Here is a 20,497-nt window from a genome sequence, read left to right on the forward strand (position 1 = left end):
TTAACCACACGTTTATTTCTGTAAACACCGTTTATTCATTCCATAATTACCTCTGTCTTTGTCTCGTTTTTCTTCTAATTTATTTCTCTTCCCTGCTATACAAGAGTGCTTCGATATTTTATACTGTTATATTATCACTCATTTGTAAAGATGTTGATTTAAAATGCGCTTTCTGTAATGATTTATGTAGTGTAATTAATTTATTTTATGATTGTATTTATACGCAATTGTTTTGGCGTGATCTTTTCTTTTTTGTTAAGCAGAGTACGAATATTGCATTGGAAATTAAAGAAAAGATGTTTTGTTTTATGAGAATACAGTCGACTTCAAAATGTAGTATATTGTTAATTTGCTCATTATATATAATTTTACTCACTTTAAAATAGAAATAGGGCATTACAATAAAAGCAACAAAAAATACCAAAGCAAAAGGAACTGTTAATTATCTTAAAGCCTTAAATTTTGTCTTTGAATAATTGTAATTTTTTCCCCTTTCTTTTCATATTGTATTTATTTAGATGTCAATATATTGTTGTTATTACCCTTGTATGTTCTGTGTTGTAAAACTGCAATAATAAAGACATTTATCATTCAGCTAATACAGTGCGGCTGTGCGGGGAGGGGGAATTTATCATGCGACAAACCAGAGAACAATACATTAATTAATTTTAAATTCACAGTGTTAAAGTAGTAGGTAATTAAAAATGTATTTTAAATTATATAATAATCGGGGCAAAATAAAGTTGATGTTTAATTAAATTCCCCTACACCATATTTTGTTTTGCTTGATTTTTGAGCGCTGCCTCTTTAGGAATTCGCGCATCCAGAGCTGGGGAATATCTACACTCTAATCAACAAGAAACAATAGACCACGTATTATTCCACTGTAAATATAATACTGATCGATATCTAAATAAATGAAAAGCGCAAACATCATGATTTCACATTTTAGGACACCTAGCAAGTTATGATGATGCCATTAAACTTGTTAAAGAAAGCCAGTTTGACAAAGAATATAGACTATATAATCTAAAGAATACACAGTTATCTTCCCTTTTCAGTCAGCATAACATCCAGTTCCATCCTCCAGTCGGTGGCGGTGATGCACCAATAGGTCGGCTACCAACCGCCAATAAAATCCAAAGAAGAAGAAGACAAAGGAGAAGATAGCGCAGCGTGAAACAGGACTCACACAGAGGAAGAAATAGTGGATAAAACTGCTAAGGAGAGGAAGATTATAGTTTTATGTCAACTTGGCGAAGAGGAATTCAGAGCACACTACTGGAGACTGAGCGTGAGTTAAGCTGACTAATGTTACAGGAGTTATAACATGTTTAATAATGCTGTTTATTTCCTGTGTGAGCTCTACATGCACTCATTATTATTCTGTATACTGTGTTAGAGAGCAGAGAAACGGCACACATTGAGCTAAAGCTGCTTTTATATTCACACAGCTCATTTTAACGGGCTCATCTTGTTTACTCTGAATATTCGGTCTGAAATCGCCTGTAAGACACATAAACAGCATTAGCTTTATTTACAATGTTGTACTTTGACAGTCTTTGGCTGCTAACATGATTTGGCTGATCAGAATGTGCAAATAAACCTTTTCTGATATGATATTATTAAGAGGAACGTCTGAAAGTGCCGATATAAAAGCAACTTTACCCCAACACAAGCTCACACAGGTGCTAACTGCTAGTCATAGGCGGAGAACAAACTCCAGGGTAAGGCTATATATGCGCTGCCTTTTAATGCATTTAAAAAGATTTGCGACCGAGCACCGCCTATCAACAAACATTTATTATATTCAACACGCACATTAAATTATTTTATTAAACTCACCCACTGATCTACACTACCGGTCAAAAGTTTGGGGTCAGTTTGTTTTATTATTATTAATTTTATTTAAAAAACTCATTAAAATTATTTTGTTAATCAAGGCGGCATTTATTAAATATTTAAAAATTGTTAAATATTTATTAGATATTTATTTATTGCTTACTGCTTCCAGTTTCAAATGAAATTATTACTCCTTGATGCTTTTATTACCATTAATAATAATAGCAACAACAATAATAATAATAATTAATAGAGTGATTTCTAAAGGATCGTGTGAATCTGAAGACTGGAGTGATGAAGCTGAAAATTCTAAATCACTGGAATAAATCATTAAATTAAATGATAATCTGCTTTTGAACAGTTTAAAGTGCAATAACATTTCACAATTTTACAATGTGTTCTGTATTTCGGATGAAATAAATGCAGCTTTGGTGAGCAAGAGAAACTTATTTTAAAACATTTAAAAATCATACTGACCCCAAACTTTGGACCGGTGGTGTATATTATATTATATTATATTATATTATATTATATTATATTATATTATATTATATTATATTATATATTAATGGTAGCCTTTTGTCTAACAAGCAAAAAATGTTTTTTGGCATGGCAGTCAATATAAATAATAGCCGCTGCCCTAACTTAAGCAGCAAAATTCTCCTTTATAATCCTTTATATCCATTATAAGTTTTGATGTTGTCTTTGTTGTTAAATTGCAAAAATGTGTCAAGAATCCAAAATCATTCTCTCTTTCACGAAGCCAATCGAAAACCGAACTTGTAATTCAGTAAGAAATATTTGACCTTTAAAATGTAAAATTCCAAACAATTGCCTAAACAAGATTACTCCACTATAGGCTAGACTACGTTACAATGAAACTACCAATTTCATTTAATGCTGAAAACAAGTTAAACCAGTGTAATATATTATTATATCCCTCTCCTAATACTCATTTGTCATTTTATTACTTCTGTCTTTAACCAGCAAATCAGAATGGTCCGCTGGCCAGCAGTTTTGGTTTGTTTTCAGAGCTGCTGTTAACTCCAGTAATAAACAGCGCTCATCAGTGCAATGTTTGGAGTTGGACAGTTCCATTTTTGTGCAGAGGGGGACTTTAAATTTGATTGACAAACTTACAATAGCTAAAGTGTTGTGTTAACCATCAACATTAAATTACATTCATATTGCGCCTTACACCTGTTACATGATTTACATGTTAGTGAAGCTCGTCCTCCATTTCAGCTATACTGGAATATTCCCATCAGTCTACAAGTGAGGACGAGCATCACCTTCAGACAGAAGTCAAATCTGAGTTTATTGAAGGACAGTGGGAAGATGAGTGATCCAGAACCCTGCAGAATTACAGATGAAGACACTGAAGAACAAACAGGTTTGTGTTTATTCCTGATTAATGAGCCTGAAGAAAAACACAGAGCAAAAGCTTTGAACAGTTCATCTGATGTATCGTCTGCACTATAGGCAAAAGAGTTAAAGATTTTCAATAAAAGGAGAAGTATAAATTCACTTGATATTCTCAGAGTAAAACAGAGATGGACACTCAGTTGTCTTTTATTTTCATCTTTATTAAACATTTATTATCATGAGGCTGAAGTAAATTTGATCTGAGCTCATTTATTTTACATCTATAAGTTTGTTTAAATGGGACATGTAAAAGTGCTGTATCTTCATTTATGCTGCAGACCTACAAAAGAAATGGATAAAAATGGAGTCTTTTCACTTCACACTTTGCTCTGATTGTTGATGACTTACAACCCCAAATCAGATCAAGTGGGGCAGTATGGGAAACACAAATAAAGAGAGAAAGAAGCGGTTTCTACATTTACTTTGACTTGTATTTCATTGCAGACAATACAGCAAACATGATTTAAGGTGTTCCTCATGATTTTATTGTTTTATTTTTAATAATTGCGTATATCAATGTTGGTTCTTGCAGCACATTTCAACAAAAGTTGTATCAGTAAAGCATTTACCACTTAGTAATGTTGCTGTTCCTTTACACAACACATAAAAGACGTTTAGGGACTGAAGACACCAAGTGATGAAGTGTTTCAGGTGTCATTTTGTCCAATTTTTCTGCACACAAGTCTTAAGGTGGGCAACAGTACAGGGTTTTCGTTGTCGCATTTCACACTTCAAAATGCACCACACATTCTCTATTAGAGACAGGTCGGGACTGCAGGCAGGCCAGTCAAGTACCTGTATCCTCTTCCTATCCTATCCTGCAGCAGGACTCTGTAATGTGTGCAGAATGTGGTTTTGCATTGTCTTGTTGAAATATTCATGGGCTCCCCTGGAAAAGAAGGCAGCATATTGTGCTCCAAAATCTCTCCCAAAAAATATCTGAAATGCTGATTCATCTCAGCGCTGTGTGATTGTCCCAGATGCCTCAGAGCTAAGAGAAGTTGACGGCACTTCTGGACACTGTTAACATAGGGCTTCATTTAGGCATGGTACATGCTTTCACTGGGATTTGTGGATGTAACTATGTATGGTGGTACATGACAAAGGTTTGTCTAAGTTTTCCTGAGGCCATGTGATAAAAATCACTTACAGATGTATGAGGATTTTTAATGCTGCCTGAGGATTTGGAGATCATGGTTGTTCAGCCTAGGCTTGCGCCCTTGTCCTTTATGCACTGAAATTCCTCCAGATTCCTTGAATCTTTTAATCATGTTCTGCACTGCTGAAGGTGAAATATCCAAATGTTTTCCTTTTATTTCTTTGAGGAACATTTGTTTTTTAATTCTTCAAACATTTGAAATCCTCAGCTGATCCTCAACCATTTGCTCCTAAAGGACTTGATCTTTGTTGGATGCTGCTTTTGTACCAAATAATTACAATCACCTATTGACATCAGCTGTTTTACATCACATCATTATTTCACCAATTTACCTGATTGCTAGCCCTAAACTGCTCCTGTCCCAACTATTTTTTTGGAATGTGTTGCAAGTCTGAATGACAGGAAAGGAGGTATATTTACAAATGAAGTTGACCAGACAAAATATTTTGAAATATTTGTGTTCATATTGTCTGCAATGAAATACAATAAATTATTTGCATTTTCCATACTGTCCCAACTCTTTCTGATTTGGGGTTGCACAAAAAACTGAACCTTTTTACTTTGATTTTAGACCTTACTGAAGAGAGTGAGGAGAGTGAAGATGATGAACTCCTAAAAGCTGGGAAAACACCTCATTTACAGACTGAAGATACTTTAATGCAAAGAGACAAGAATCGTTTGATCTGCTGTGAGTGTGGAAAGAGTCTGGCAAACAAAAAGAGTTTTAATCAACACATGATGATCCACACCGGAGAGAAACCATTCACATGCACTCAGTGTGGGAAGAGTTTCAGACACTCATCCGCTATTAATGAACACATGAAGATCCACAATGGAAAAAACACATTCACATGTACTCAGTGTGGGAAGAGTTTCACACTCTCACACTACCTTAATCAACACATGATGATCCACACTGGAGAGAAAACCCACAGATGTGATCAATGTGGTAAAACATTTTTGAGGGCGTCAGAGCTGAAACTCCATCTCAGAGTTCATACAAAGGAGAAGCCTTATTCATGCTCTGAGTGTGGAAAGAGTTTTACACAGCTGGCACATTTAAGGCAACATCAGAAGACCCACACTGGTGTAAAAGAGTATGTGTGCTTTGAGTGTGAGAAGACATTTATCACAGCTACAGAACTGAAACTGCACCAGAGGATTCACACTGGAGAGAAACCATACAAGTGTTCACACTGTGATAAAAGATTCAGTCAGTTAGCACATCTGAAAAAACACAAGAGGATTCACACCGGAGAAAAGCAGCACACATGACATCAATGCAGAAAAACACTGCATTCTCTGCAACACTGTTTTGTCAATTCAATTGAATAATTGCTTTATTGGCATGACAAATGTATTGCCAAAGCATTTATAAAGTTTACATAAAAAGCATAGTAAACACAGTAATTAGTAGTAGTAAAAAAGATATGCAAGTGTGAGTTTTTGTCTTGGGTGCTTGCTACTTTTATCAATAAAGTTTCTCTAGTCTGAAGTTCAAGATTCTCACCATGTTTACTTTGTAGAGCAGAATACAAACTAGCCTATATTTACTGATTTCAGCTGATCGACAGAATTGTTTCGGAAGTTTTTCAATAGTAAAACATAATTTTTCAATGTTTACATTTACTAAGCTTGATAATTGGTTAAAATAAGATTCTCACGTCTAGATTTCAGCCGTCACAAATGTTCAGGTAAATCAGAACTGCCTCTGGCCTAAACAGGTATGTCTTCACAGGTTCAGTTATTGGTAAAAATCAACTACACCAAGGAGAGAATGTGTGTTTTTGTGTATTTGCAGACTGTTACATGCTAAATCATTGGCTAATCATACGTGTACTATATCACTGACACGTGAGACGTTTCTTTACACAACCTATAAAGTAGTGTGGGCAATATATCAGGCACTCACCACTGAACTAGATGGCAAGGCCAAAACGCTCCAGCTCGCCAGAGGAACTTCTCCAGACCCTGCTGAAAAATCCAGCTTAAACCAGCCTAGGCTGGTTGGCTGGTTTTAGCTGGTTGACCAGCCTGGTTTTAGAGGGGTTTTGGCCATTTCCAGGCTGGTTACCAGCCTTTTCCTGCCTGGTCTTAGCTGGTCAGGCTGGAAAATGACCAGCTAAAACCAGCTTGACCAGCCTGGTTTAAGATGGACATAGCTGGTTTTGGCTGGGCTCCCAGCCTGGCTAGGGGGTCAAGCTGGTTTTAGCTGGTCATTTTCCAGCCTGACCAGCTAAGACCAGGCTGGAAATGGCTGGAAACCAGCCTGGAAATGGCCAAAACTCCTCTAAAATCAGGCTGGTCAACCAGCTAAAACCAGCCAACCAGCCTAGGCTGGTTTAAGCTGGATTTTTCAGTAGGGGAAACATTGCCATTTTGGGATGTTTGGTCATTTCTTTGTATGTGTTCATATGTGAACGGTGTTGTCGAACAAAATCAGCCAACACGTGATTTATTTCCATTTAGCAGCCGAAATACACAGACAAACGGATAAACGCTCCCTGACTGACCGTTAAGAAGCTGTGTTTGGGGATCGTTGTCAGGACAACGCGAAAACAACAACAGGTCGCGCGCTCGTTCCTCACACTCGGATCAAATATTCCGTGTGTGTGAGAAAAGAAGAGCTCATTTGCAAAAACAGGTTATATCAGAAATCTTGTTTCTGCCATTGAACTCCTGCACACAATATTAAATCTCTACTTATTAACGTACACAACATTAAAAACGGAGTTATCCGCTTTTCCACATAAACTATGCAAATTATATTTATAAGATGACTTAGAAAGCAAAAACAAAACCTTCAAGATATTGTTTGGTAGATGGTGAAGAACTTATCCCTCAGAACAGAAGTGCAGTTTACTTCTTTTACTCCTGCTGCACTTCAATGTACTGCAGATTATACTGTAGTCGAACTGTTTATACTATATTATTTGAAATTTTCCAGTCGCACTTAACTTTACTACAGCTAACTTTCTATTTACTGCTGTTTTACTGCTGTTTTACTTCAGTTATATATATATATTTACCTCCGCAGGTTAAAATTACTGGCGCTTATAATGTGGCAGGAGATTATCAAACCTGAACAGAATGATTTGATTGGCTACTTTAGGCTATAATACTTTCCGGTGTAGAGCTAATATAAACTTTAGAAGAAAAAAGAGAATGTAATGTAGAATTGAAATGGACATTAAAATATGGCCTGAAACTGAAGTGTCTTTCATTTTTATTGTGAGCTGCTGTTGATCCTGAAAGGGTGTTTATAGACTGAGAGTCATCAGTATAATCAGAGCTGCTGAAATACTCTATTTCATGTCAATGGTTCATGTTTCAGCTCGTTCATTATGCTGATCTATAAATCAGATGTAAATGCCCCCATTAAGCTCATTTTGTTGGAGTCAACAAACTCAGGTAAACAACAACAAACACCTATTGTGTGTCCAGTGTTTACAATTCTATTACAATTTCTGTATAATCTTTAAAGGGGTGGTCCAGAGTGTGTTTTTAAGGCTTGGTTGTGTTAATGTGGTGCAAAGCAATGTGTGCTCATACTTTATTTGTAAATAAAATCATATGATTTGTTCAAATATCTTTGATTATATGAGCAATTCTGTGCAAAAGTCAACCTTGCCATGAAAAAAATAAAATTTTCACCAAAATACGGAAACCGTTTCTGGGTTTTTTATGTGAGCAAGTATTTTACAGTACTTTAGAAATACTCAACAATGCATGTCAATGTTTTCACACTGTTATATTTGATTTACCAAAATCACACGTGACAATTTCACATCTGTCACATTCATAACAAAGAGGTGTCACGTTAATAACGACACTTTTTCCTCAAAAATGTGAAAATATTAAATTAAATAAAACCAATCATTATTGTTTTACAGTGAGCTAACTCTTCTCCTTTTGATTAGCATTGTTTCTTTTGGGTTGTGCAATTTAATTCACAGAGTTTCTACAAAGTATGTGGTAGACTGTTAGCCTGCTGACTTTTTTTGGTCATATAAAAGATATATTTCTGTATTTCTTGGGTAATGATCATGCTCTCGATCTTATTGCTAATTTTTTTGTGTTACACTGTAAATATTTATACACAAAAATACGTTCCTAAAACAATACCTATATTTAATACCTTCCTTGCTGAAATTTCGTACAATATTGAACCTCTTAAGATTATTAATAATAATAAGTTTCTTAAAGCTCATGATAATCTTTTTTCTTAATGATTGAGGCTTTGTAAAGTTTTTTATTTATTTATTTATTTTTTGTTATTGTATTTTTCTTCAATGCAGTGATGTTGTTATTCTTGTATTCAATTTAAAACAATAATGTCTGATGCAGAGAGCAGTGTAACATCCAAGTGGGGGATGTCTGCACTGAAATCAACAAGAAACAACAGACCATGTAGTATTCCACTGTAAATATAATACTGAACGATACCCCATTATTGTGATGATATTAAACTTGTACAAGAAAGCCAGTTAGACAAATAATATAGACTGTATAATCTAAGAATATAACTTTATTTTCCTTTTTCAGTCAGCATAACATCCAGCTCCATCCTCCAGTCGGTGGCGGTAATGCACCAATAGGTCGGCTACCAACCCCCATTAAAATCCAAAGAAGAAGAAGAAGAAGAAGAGCGCAGCGTGTAACAGGACTCACACAAAGGAAGAAATAGTGGATAAAACTGCTAAGGAGAGGAAGAAGAAGAAGAAGAAGAAGAAGAAGAAGAAGAAGAGCGCAGCGTGTAACAGTACTCACAGAGAGAGAGACATAGTGGATAAAACTGCTAAGGAGAGGAAGTTTACAGTTTTAAATCAACTTGGGGAAGAGGAATTCAGAGCAAACTACTGGAGACTGAGCGTGAGTTAAGCTGACTAATGTTACAGGAGTTATAACATGTTTAATAATGCTGTTTATTTCCTGTGTGAGCTCTACATGCACTCATTATTATTCTGTATACTGTGTTAGAGAGCAGAGAAACAGCACACATTGAGCTAAAGCTGCTTTTATATTCACACAGCTCATTTTAACGCGCTCATCTTGTTTACTTTGAATATTCGGTCTGAAATCGCCTGTAAGACACATAAACAGCATTAGCTTTATTTACAATGTTGTACTTTGACAGTCTTTGACTGCTAACATGATTTGGCTGATCAGAATGTGCAAATAAACCTTTTCTGATATGATATTATTAGAGGAACGTCTGAAAGTGCCGATATAAAAGCAACTTTACCCCAACACAAGCTCACTCAGGTGCTAATTGCTAGCTAAACTCATGGAGTGTGATCATGTGTAACACATGAAAGCTGTGGTCTCTGTATAAATGTATACTGATGTTTGGATCCTGGGGGCTGTTAATAAACCAAGCTTAGAGAAAAAGTCAGGCTTATTTTAGTAAATCAGGTTTATTAATGGCGGATAAATCAAATTTACGATAGTTCAAACTCCGTTACCCTGGCAACTTATGCTGGGAAACTAGCCTGGTCTGGGGCAGGTAACTCTCAGGCTAAGTTCATGCTTAATCAAGGTAATATTGACATTCCCCTGCTGTAAATGTTAATGTGTTAATGTTAGTGTAAATGTTAATTCACTTAACCGCTTAATAATGATTAAAACTTTATATTCACTTAATAGTGTGTATATATATATATATATATATATATATATATATATATATATATATATATATATATATATATATATATATATATATATATATTTTTTCCCTGTTTATTGATTTTATTTCATATTTTCCCTCAACATATTATTTTGGGTGTACTAATTCTTGGACTGTGATCTTCAGTTTATCTTTTGTTAGATTAGTTCAAAATTTAGCTTTTAGCACATAGATATTATTCATCACCTTAGAATTATAAGGTTTTATATGACATTCTTGTCAAAATTGAGTTATTGACATTCTTATTAATTGACAACTTATTTACATTATGGGATGTTTTTGTAGAAGTTGTTTACGTTTTAAGACCTTTTATTTAAAAAGCAAAAGCGGTATATCTACAAAGTTGAACTCTAGCTTAGCTCTATAAGGTTCTTTCTGTGAGCCAATCAGCATTTTTAATGCGTGCATGAGGACCAATCAGGATCGTATTTCTTTGTCATTTTGCTGGACTGCTCAATTGACGGCGGAAAAGACCAGAAAGACAAAAATCACTCAAATTGTGACGATTTAGAAACATTTTTTGACATTGAGATAAAATGTTAAATTTTACATTGTTGAAAAAAAAAATCTAAATTAAATGTGAAATATTTTTATTTGTGTATATATGGTAAGTGGAACATTTTTCAGTGTTTATTAAACTAATTTGGTTATTGTCTGTTTCTTTTGAAGTCTTTAAATGTAATATTAAGCCCTGGGCATATAATTCAATAAAAATAATTCAATAAATTGTATAAAGCATAAAATGTAATAAATATTCACATATTAGTAATAATATGTTATTATTATTTTTAATAATAAAATTATTTAGATTATTAATTAGATCATTAATAATCTGCACTGGACTAATTATTTAGCACAGTCTTGCATGCTTATTTGGAACAAGACAAAAATATTATTCCTAAAACATGAAGTAAATGTTACAGAAAGCAAAAATTCAACTTTCTCAAGCATCAACATATTGTTAACACCAACTTATATATTTTGTATTGTATTTCTGGAAAATAATGCTTCAATGAATGATCTGCCAGACAGAATCTAATTCCAAGTGGAAAATGACTTTTCAGAATGAGAAGGTTCTCTCTGTATTTACCATGTTTTTTACTCCAATTTGCAAAAGTAAGAGAACTTTGATAATTCACATTTAGAGAGCATTTAGGGTCTCTGTCATGTTATGTATGAAAGAGAAATGTTACACACATATTGTTTGCTATATGGAATGCAAAAACTCTGAAGCTCAAAATCTCAAAATCATTTATTACGCAGATAAACCCTTATAAGTCAAGGTGACGTATTGTAAAGCATCCTGTAGATAATATTAATTTAAAAAAGAGATCTGTGATGGGTTTACTTAGCTATATATATATATATATATCACTGCACTGACTGATATAAAGATGTAGGCTTACACAAATAATGACTTTAAAGCTGTAAACCCTGAATGGGATAATCAGAGATTGATCTGGGTCGAGCAGTAGCCTCACTTTAATATAAAGGTATTTTCCCACGGGCTGCGGAAACTCAAGTGTCAAAGGGAAAGCAGCTATTTGCAGCAGATTCAGGAGCAAATTAAACATTCCGCCGCTTGTGCGTGCACGGCTCTTTGTACCCAGCATTTTAAAGTAAATGCATTAACTTCTTTATTGCAAGCAACAATTGGTAGTAGGCTAAGCGCACATTCTCTCCTTCTCTCGCATGCGCAAGAACAATTTCATTGTATTGTGACAAATATTAATGTTAAATTTATTATTAATATTAATAATAATGGCCTATATTTTAAAATTTCCTGTCAGCCTTCTCTCTTGCTTTGTTGCAAGCCGTACTGTAGTTTTTGATTATTATGTTTAAATTATTATATGTTTGACCTTTATAAACCAATGCGGCTCACTCACACAACGTAATCGATGCATCTACGCTCGAGCATTAGGGGTTTACGACAGTAATGTGCTCGAGCAGTTATCTAGATTATTTCAACTGAACTCAGATTAGTCAGATCAAATGATCTTCAACTTGCTGTTATGGAACCAGTTTAAGCGTGGACGTTTAGTTCGGCTCATTGAAGTCAGGCTTTTGACTTTAATCCCTGCTTTTCAAAACCATCTTTATGAAACAGCCCCCTGGACGCATTAATTTGTCTCCAAAAGCTCTTTAAGTGTGAATGCTCATATCTATAATGTTGATGTAGAATGTGCTCATCTCTTCTGTTTTCTATTGGTTTTATTAGACATCAATAGTCCGCTGTCTTTGTTTTGCACACGCTACACTACATCAGTCTTGGCAGATCTGTTTCTCTGTTAGTGAAGCTCCTTCTCCTTCATTTCAGCTATACTGGAATATTCCCATCAGTCTACAAGTGAGGACGAGCATCAGACCTTCAGACAGAAGTCAAATCTGAGTTTATTGAAGGACAGTGGGAAGATGAGTGATCCAGAACCCTGCAGAATTACAGATGAAGACACTGAAGAACAAACAGGTTTGTGTTTATTCCTGATTAATGAGCCTGAAGAAAAACACAGAGCAAAAGCTTTGAACAGTTCATCTGATGTATCGTCTGCACTATAGGCAAAAGAGTTAAAGATTTTCAATAAAAGGAGAAGTATAAATTCACTTTATATTCTCAGGGTAAAACAGAGATGGACACTCAGTTGTCTTTTATTTTCATCTTTATTAAACATTTATTATCATGAGGCTGAAGTAAATTTGATCTGAGCTCATTTATTTTACATCTATAAGTTTGTTTAAATGGGACATGTAAAAGTGCTGTATCTTCATTTATGCTGCAGACCTACAAAAGAAATGGATAAAAATGGAGTCTTTTCACTTCACACTTTGCTCTGATTGTTAATGACTTACAACCCCAAATCAGATCAAGTGGGGCAGTATGGGAAACACAAATAAAGAGAGAAAGAAGCGGTTTCTACATTTACTTTGACTGTATTTCATTGCAGACAATACAGCAAACATGATTTAATGTGTTCCTCATGATTTTATTGTTTTATTTTTAATAATCGCGAATATAAATGTTGGTTCTTGCAGCACATTTCAACAAAAGTTGTATCAGTAAAGCATTTATCACTTAGTAATGTTGCCGTTCCTTTACACAACACTTAAAAAATGTTTAGGGACTGAAGACACCAAGTGATGAAGTGTTTCAGGTGTCATTTTGTTCAACTCTTCCTGCACACAAGTCTTAAGGTGGGCAACAGTACAGGGTCTTTGTTGTCATGTTTCGCACTTTGCACTGACACAACCCCATACCATGACAGACCCTGGCTTGTGGACTTGTTGCTGTAAACAGTCTGAATGATACAGGCTTCATACAGGCACAACTGGATGATAATCAAGGACTTTGTCAAGCACCTGTTATTATTTTCTAGACTGACACGCAGCGTATTAAACACCTGGGGTCCATTCTTCATACGTGGATCACTCGATTAGCTGGATTTGGATGTTGACGATTTGACACGATCCAGGATCTTTTTGTTCTTCAAAACTCATCTGAGTCTTGTCATAGCAACAGTTCTGGTAGCTCAAGCCTGCGTAGGAGCAGGTTCATTTCATATAAATAGGATTAGATCAGGTCAGTTCAAGCAAAGATTATACTGAAAGTATGTACCAAATGCTGATATTTTCATACAGTAATTATATACACTTGGGAAAATAGTAAATATATATATATATTAAAAATAAAATATATATTAATAAAACTTATTATATGAGCTTACATGCGCAATATTCAACTTATGTATGTGTGAACATACCTGGCAATAAAGCTCTTTCTGATTCTGATTTCTGATGATTTATCGAAAAAAGATCACAATCTCGATTCGACCCTACACACGATCTTAATTCAGCTTTTATACGATTTAGCCAATCATATTTTTAAGATCAGGAAAGCATAAGGGCTTCTAGCACAAGTCTTCACAGGAACATGGACACCTTCAAATGGCGTTAAAAGTGTCACATGCTGTATTCATAAGGTATAATTCACCCAGAAATGTCATTTCTGTCTTCAAGTAAAGATGTATTTGCAGCCACGATATCACACGTGAGCTGAGCACCAGCTAACGAGAACGCGTGCACGCAGCACACCAATGACGGTTACTTTAGTGAACACGATTTGCATAGGCTTTGAATAACAGCTAATGAAGTTGTAAATAACGTTCAGTTTGTTGCACAGAGCGATCGTTTGAGAGCTGCGCTGAAAGAATGATTTGCATGTGTGTGTTTTATTACAGTGATGGCAGTGGCGTAGCGGATGGCCACCCCCCCGACCCGTGATTTCCGCGCCCGTCAATTCAATTTAATTAATTCAATTTTATAATTATGAATAGTTGTTTTCTGATATCATTTTACTGTGAATTAACAAACAGGACGTATTGAAAGTCTGTTCAAGTCCACCATAATGACTGTACAAAATTTAGCATTTTAACACATAACACATAGGCCTAATATTATTAGTCTTGTTTGACCATATCGTCACTTTACAATTATAAGGCTCTATCTGACATTTGTCAAACTTGAGTTATTGACATATTCTTATTAAATGACAACTTATTGTTTACATTTTAAGACTTAAAAAAACAAAAAACAATGTTGCACACATACTGTTTGCTATATTGATTACAAAAACTTTGAAGCTCAATATCTCAATCATTCAGAACGCAGATAAAACCTTATAATTCCAAGCTGACGATATGTAGGAGAATTGACAATAATACTAGCCTACTCATATTGACCTTTATTTCACATCTACAGAATCGTGATCTTGATTTTAAGCAAAAAAAATCGTGATTCACATTTTAGCCAGAATCGTGCAGCCCTAGTTTACACTAAAATGACTGAGTACAAGCGTGAAAGCGAAAGACTAAAGCAGTGTACTGACGCTGTGACGCGTTACCTGATAGATTCAAAAGAGCGAAGAGTCGTTAGATTGAGACGAGATTAATTAAATATCACCTTTAACAACTATAGTGAGACGCCATCCACCGGTACATCCTTGATAAACTGTCCCACGTGCACTGCTCTCTGGGGTTTTGTGCTTAAAGCACCCGCTGACTTCCCGGAGCTCAGACGTGCGCATATGCTAGAGCGCACGACAGAGTGTGTGAGTGGGTGTGTGGGTTGTTTTCAGCTCTATAGTGTGTAACGAGGGCTTTTCAGAAATGCTAGGTGAAATGCCAGTGTGGATGTGGATAGTTTTAAAATAGCATTTTAGAACAAAAATAAAGACGTATTAGTGTAAATAGGACCTGAGTGTGTATTTTTCGCGAGCGGATTGCTGCTGCGAAGGGGGCGGGCTAGAGTATTGCGACGCCGGCTCAGCATCATGATGTCTATCGGCCATTGGCCCTAATGGACAGAATGTCTATGTGCAGCCTTGGGCTGTACAGGGTCTGGTTCGGGGACCACAGGATTTCATCTTTGTTATTCGCAGACGATGTTGTTCTGTTGGCTTCATCGAACATGGATCTTCAGCGTGCACTGGGACGGTTTGCTGCCCAGTGTGACTAGGCTAGGATGAGAATCAGCTCCTCCAAGTCCGAGGCCGTGGTGCTCCTATGGTGGTTTGCCTTCTTTAGGTTGGAGGAAAGTCCTTTATCCCAGGTGGACGAGTTCAAGTATTTTGGGGTTTTGTTCATGAGTGAGGGAAGGATGGAGTGTGAGATTGACAGGCGGATCGGTGCAGAGGCAGCAGTAATGCGATCAATGTACCGGTCCGTTTTGGTAAAGAAGGAGCTGAGCTGACAGGCGAAGCATTTATACTTCTGCGCGCTGTTTTTGTTGCTCTGCAATAACACTTCTGAAACGCTAGCTGGCAGTGAGGTGTTTATGTTCCTCCGTGTTGAGTTTCTTTGCTGCTGTTTTGTTTTTTCGGAGTGATTCCTTAAAGTGCAAGTGTCTCAAACTCGTCCATTTTGAGGCAGGAGCCGTCAGACGTCCAACAACTTTAACCATAAGGTAAACACAAAACAAAACTTTTCATCCGGAGCTCCTTCACGGGACTCCACACTTGTAAACAATCACTCCATCTGGCTTGCGCGGCTCTCAGTCCCGCCCACACTCGTCAGCGCTACCAAGCCAACCAACTGCAAAGCTTACACTGCACGTCGTTGTGACGTGTAGTTAAATTTTTTGAGAGGTGCGCGTCAGCGATGGCGAGGGCTATGTTTCATGCAGAAGTATAAATCAGCCTTTATAGATAGGGTGAAGAGCTCGAAGCAGAGCCACTGCTCCTCCACAATGAGGGAAGTCAGCTGAGGTGGCTCGGGCATCTGTTTCGGATGCGTCCTGGATGCCTACCTAGGGAGGTGTTCCAGAAGACCCAGGACACACTAGAGTAAGACTATGTCTCTTTGCTGGCCTGGGAATGCCTCAGGATCCCCCTGGAGGAGCTGGAGGTAGTGTCTGGGCAGAGGGAAGTCTGGGGTTCTCTCCTAAGACTGCTGCCCCCATGACCCAGCCCCCGAAAAGCGGATGAAAGGGAATAAATAACAAATGAGGATCTATTGATTTATACATATAAAACATTAATAAACCTATAATAAATGAGCTTGTGAAATGTTTTTACTATTTGTTGATGTTCTCGCAAGAGAACTGAAAATGTGTACTCAAGTAAAAATACTACTGCATTGCTAAAATAATACAAACTATAATAAATAATACTAATATTGAGTAAAATACACAGAACTCTTCTAGTTTACTTTGATAAATGTAACAGATTGCTTTGACCTGTAATGCCTGTACAATGTAGAGATGCTTTAAGACAGATCAGGACACAGCGATTATGCATAAATCATACAAATACCTCATTCAGAAACATTTCTAGCTTATTTCTATAATCGTAAAGAAATTAAGAATGTTCCACCTTCGATAAAAGTTATGTTAGTTTCACTTTACAGCCAATAAGAAGTCTGTTAGCATTGTCATTGGTCATGCATCCATCAAATTCTGAATACTTGATTGCTCCTTGACTTAACTTTCTCAAACACTAAGATAAATAATTTCTACTTTAATAGTAAAGAAATCGTGATTGCGCACAGTCTGAGCGCAGACACGCCATGAGGAGACTTGCAGTTCATTTGAAAACGCCTATTTAAGAGCTCGCATGTAAAGTTTTTTTGCAGTTAATATATATGACTGCGCTCTCGTGTTAAAATAAAGCACTCGCAACATTTGCAGGAATGAGTAAATGTGCCATACCTGCATTCCCGCGCTGATATTCAGACTGTATTTAGAGGAGAGTGACTGACATTGACAGGGCAGAAGAGAGTCAAGCTCACTATCAGAGCAAAGACAGCGAGACATGTCTGTGTGTAGATTGTCGAAATGGCAGGAAGAATGTCCGTGGTTTATTTACTTTGTTGGATGCTGCTTTTGTTCTAAATCATAATTACAATCACCTGTTTCACATCACATCATTATTTCACCAATTTACCAGATTACTAGCGCTAAACTTCTCCTGTCCCAACTATTTTTGGAATGTGTTGCAGGTCTGAATGACAGGAAAGGTGGTATATTTACAAATTAAATGAAGTAGACCAGATAAAACATGATATATTTTGTGTTCATATTAGGCATGGGACAATAACCGTTTTCAAGGTATACCGCGGTTTGGAAAAGTCAAGGTTTTAAAACCGCCAATTTTTTCTGTAATAACATTCCTAAGGTATGTGAAAGATTTATTTATTTTTTTGTTTTTAGGACAGCAGAATCTCCAGCAGAAATAATATCCAAATATGCTGTTTTAAACCGTAAAGAAAACTGTGATCTTGAAACAAATAAAGACAGCAGAAGTCAATGATTGATTTGATTTATATAGCCTGATGTGTTTACTGCTCCAAAATATCGTAAATCTTTCTAAAAACAGAATATATTGTTTTCAAAGAGGAAAAAAGTTTTGTTTTTTACCCAGACATTTAAGAAGAATATATTTTAGAGCAGTGAGCATAATACCGTGAAGCAGTGATATTTTTATCCAAGGTTATCATACCGTCAGAATCTTATACAGGTTCATGCCTAGTTCATATTGTCTGCAATGAAAAACTACTTTCTTTTTTTATTTGTTTTCCATACTGTCCCAACCTTTTCTGATATGGGGTTTCACTAAAAACTGAACCTTTTTTACTTTGATTTTAGACTTTACTGAAGAGAGTGAGGAGAGTGAAGATGATGAACTCCTAAAAGCTGGGAAAACACCTCATTTACAGACTGAAGATACTTTAATGCAAAGAGACAAGAATCGTTCGACCTGCCGTCAGTGTGGAAAGAGTCTGGCAAACAAAAGGAGTCTTAGTCAACACATGATGATCCACACTGGAGAGAAACCATTCACGTGCACTCAGTGTGGGACGAGTTTTAGACATTCAACATCCCTTAAAGAACACATGAAGATCCACACTGGAGAGAACCCATTTACATGCACTCATTGTGGGAAGAGTTTCAGACTCAAATCATCCCTTAAAGAACACATTATGATCCACACTGGAGAGAGAAAACACAGATGTGATCAATGTGGGAAAACATTTTTTAGGGCGTCAACGCTGAATCGTCATCTCAGAACTCATACAAAAGAGAAGCCTTATTCATGCTCTGAGTGTGGAAAGAGATTTACAACGCAGTCAAATTTAAGACAACATCAGAAGATCCACGCTGGTGTCAAAGAGTATATGTGCTTTGAGTGTGAGAAGACTTTTATTAAACCTGAACATTTGAAACTGCACCAGAGGATCCACACTGGAGAGAAACCGTACAAGTGTTCATACTGTGATAAGAGATTCGCTCATTTAGAATATCTGAAATTACATGAGAGGATTCACACTGGAGAGAAACCTTACAAATGTTCACACTGTGATAAGAGATTCAGGTCTTTAGCACATCGGAATCGGCACCAGAAGATCCACACTAGAGAGAAACCGTACTCATGTGATCAGTGTCTGGAGAGTTTTACACACTCAGTGCAGCTTAAGAAACACATGAATATCCACACAGGAGAAAAGCAGCACACATGACATCAATGCAGAAGAACTCTCTGGTGTGTAAGGCTGTTTTGAATCAGGAGTGAAGGTGAAAAGACCATAATCACACACAACATTAAAATATGAGCAGAAAAACTGATTTTGTTTGTTTATTAGAGAAACTCTGAATTCAGTTTTGAACAATGTAATGCTAAACTCATTTCCATTCTTGATTCACGTTTATCCTCTTTCAGTTCGTGACCTCTGTAGCTCCCTGGTTCAATAAAGGCTTGACTCTTTCACTGGTGATTTCCCATGATTTATTTGATTGCAACATTCACAGAAGTCTTTGTTGATTCCTGGGATCCAGAACCCATTGCTTCTAATCTCATTCACTGTAAATCCTTTTCCTTGATGCATAACTTTTATTATTGACAATGAACAATGATCATTTATGTAATCCAATGTGTCATAATTTTGGGATGCTTAACAGAGACTGGGTAACTTGAACGAGTAAATCTTCCTCCCACCATAAGCACACCGTCAATATCAACGAAAGGGTCAAGAGGACGTAATGCCCCACTTGACACATTTCTCCCACCTTTTATCTCCTTTACTCTCTTGCAGACATTTGATTATATGGAGTTCTGCCTTTTGTCTCTCTGGCATGGTACTAGGATTACTAGATAAGTCTTTGTTGGCTCTCCTTAAGAGACGAGCTACAGCTCCACCTGCCTTGGTCCATGAAGAAAATTTCGTTAAGCGATCAGCCAAATTAACGCTCTGTACACTCTGTATTCAAGGTAAAAAGGCTCTTGACCTCTGGATTGCCCAACAAAAGAGCAGGAGCAGGCTCAGTTGGAATGAACATTTCAGTTTCCCACAGAAATTTTGGGCCGGTGAGCCAATCCAAGGCAAGTACCTGCCTTACAGTCAGACCATGCATAGTCAGCAGGATTTCTTTCTGTTGGAAAATATTTCCAATGTTCAATTGTTGTACTGCGGCATATACTTTGCACCAGGTTAGCAACAAAGGTGTAAAATCTGCGTGCTTCATTACTTGTATACACCAGCACCACTTTAGAATCAAATGTCTCATTAGCAACAGGATAATCTAGCTCGTTTTTGAGTATATTACTTACTTTCATGTAAACAACAGCAGTGGCTAGTTCCAACCCAGGAACTGTTACAAGTCTAAGAGGTACAACTCTTGATTTTGCCATTACTAGTGCCCAATGAACATGTCCTTCTTTATTCTTGAGTTTTACGTAGGAGCATTGACCATATTCATCAGTTCTAGCATCAGAGAAATGATGCAATTCAACACTAACTGCTTTCCCAAAATCCATTGGTACATCTGTTCGTGGTATGTCTAGTTTTGCAGACTTTGTAAATCTCGATTCCATTGCACCCATCTTAAGCTCAGTC

General features: G+C 36.5%; 3 protein-coding genes across 4 annotated transcripts in view; all 3 read left to right on the forward strand.

The window, feature by feature from the left end:
• Nucleotides 1-1,106: 1,106 nt before the first annotated feature.
• On the forward strand, nucleotides 1,107-19,371 carry LOC130220784 (gastrula zinc finger protein XlCGF7.1-like). 2 transcript variants are annotated; one of them, XM_056453025.1, is made up of 3 exons: nucleotides 1,107-1,294; nucleotides 12,436-12,585; nucleotides 18,252-19,371. In XM_056453025.1, exons 1-3 carry the CDS (start codon nucleotides 1,246-1,248, stop codon nucleotides 19,121-19,123), a joined length of 1,071 nt encoding a protein of 356 aa, XP_056309000.1. In that variant the 5' UTR covers nucleotides 1,107-1,245; the 3' UTR covers nucleotides 19,124-19,371. The 2 variants fall into 2 exon arrangements, with proteins under 2 accessions (XP_056309000.1, XP_056309001.1); XM_056453026.1 differs by lacking the exon at nucleotides 1,107-1,294 and adding an exon at nucleotides 9,208-9,298.
• LOC130220803 (gastrula zinc finger protein XlCGF67.1-like) lies at nucleotides 1,211-6,389 on the forward strand. Its single transcript, XM_056453046.1, has 3 exons — nucleotides 1,211-1,294; nucleotides 3,088-3,235; nucleotides 4,998-6,389. The coding sequence occupies exons 2-3, from the start codon at nucleotides 3,181-3,183 to the stop codon at nucleotides 5,699-5,701; spliced, it is 759 nt and encodes a 252-aa protein (XP_056309021.1). The 5' UTR covers nucleotides 1,211-1,294; nucleotides 3,088-3,180; the 3' UTR covers nucleotides 5,702-6,389.
• The window catches only part of LOC130220771 (zinc finger protein 135-like), a 36,147-nt gene continuing 24,858 nt past the window's right edge, over nucleotides 9,209-20,497 (forward strand). The window contains exon 1 of the mRNA XM_056453009.1: nucleotides 9,209-9,298. The gene's annotated coding sequence lies outside the window, so the exon portion shown is untranslated. The remainder of the gene's footprint in view (nucleotides 9,299-20,497) is intronic.

This window comes from Danio aesculapii, chromosome 3 (assembly GCF_903798145.1).
Source record: "Danio aesculapii chromosome 3, fDanAes4.1, whole genome shotgun sequence".
In the NCBI taxonomy this organism is placed as follows: domain Eukaryota; kingdom Metazoa; phylum Chordata; class Actinopteri; order Cypriniformes; family Danionidae; genus Danio; species Danio aesculapii.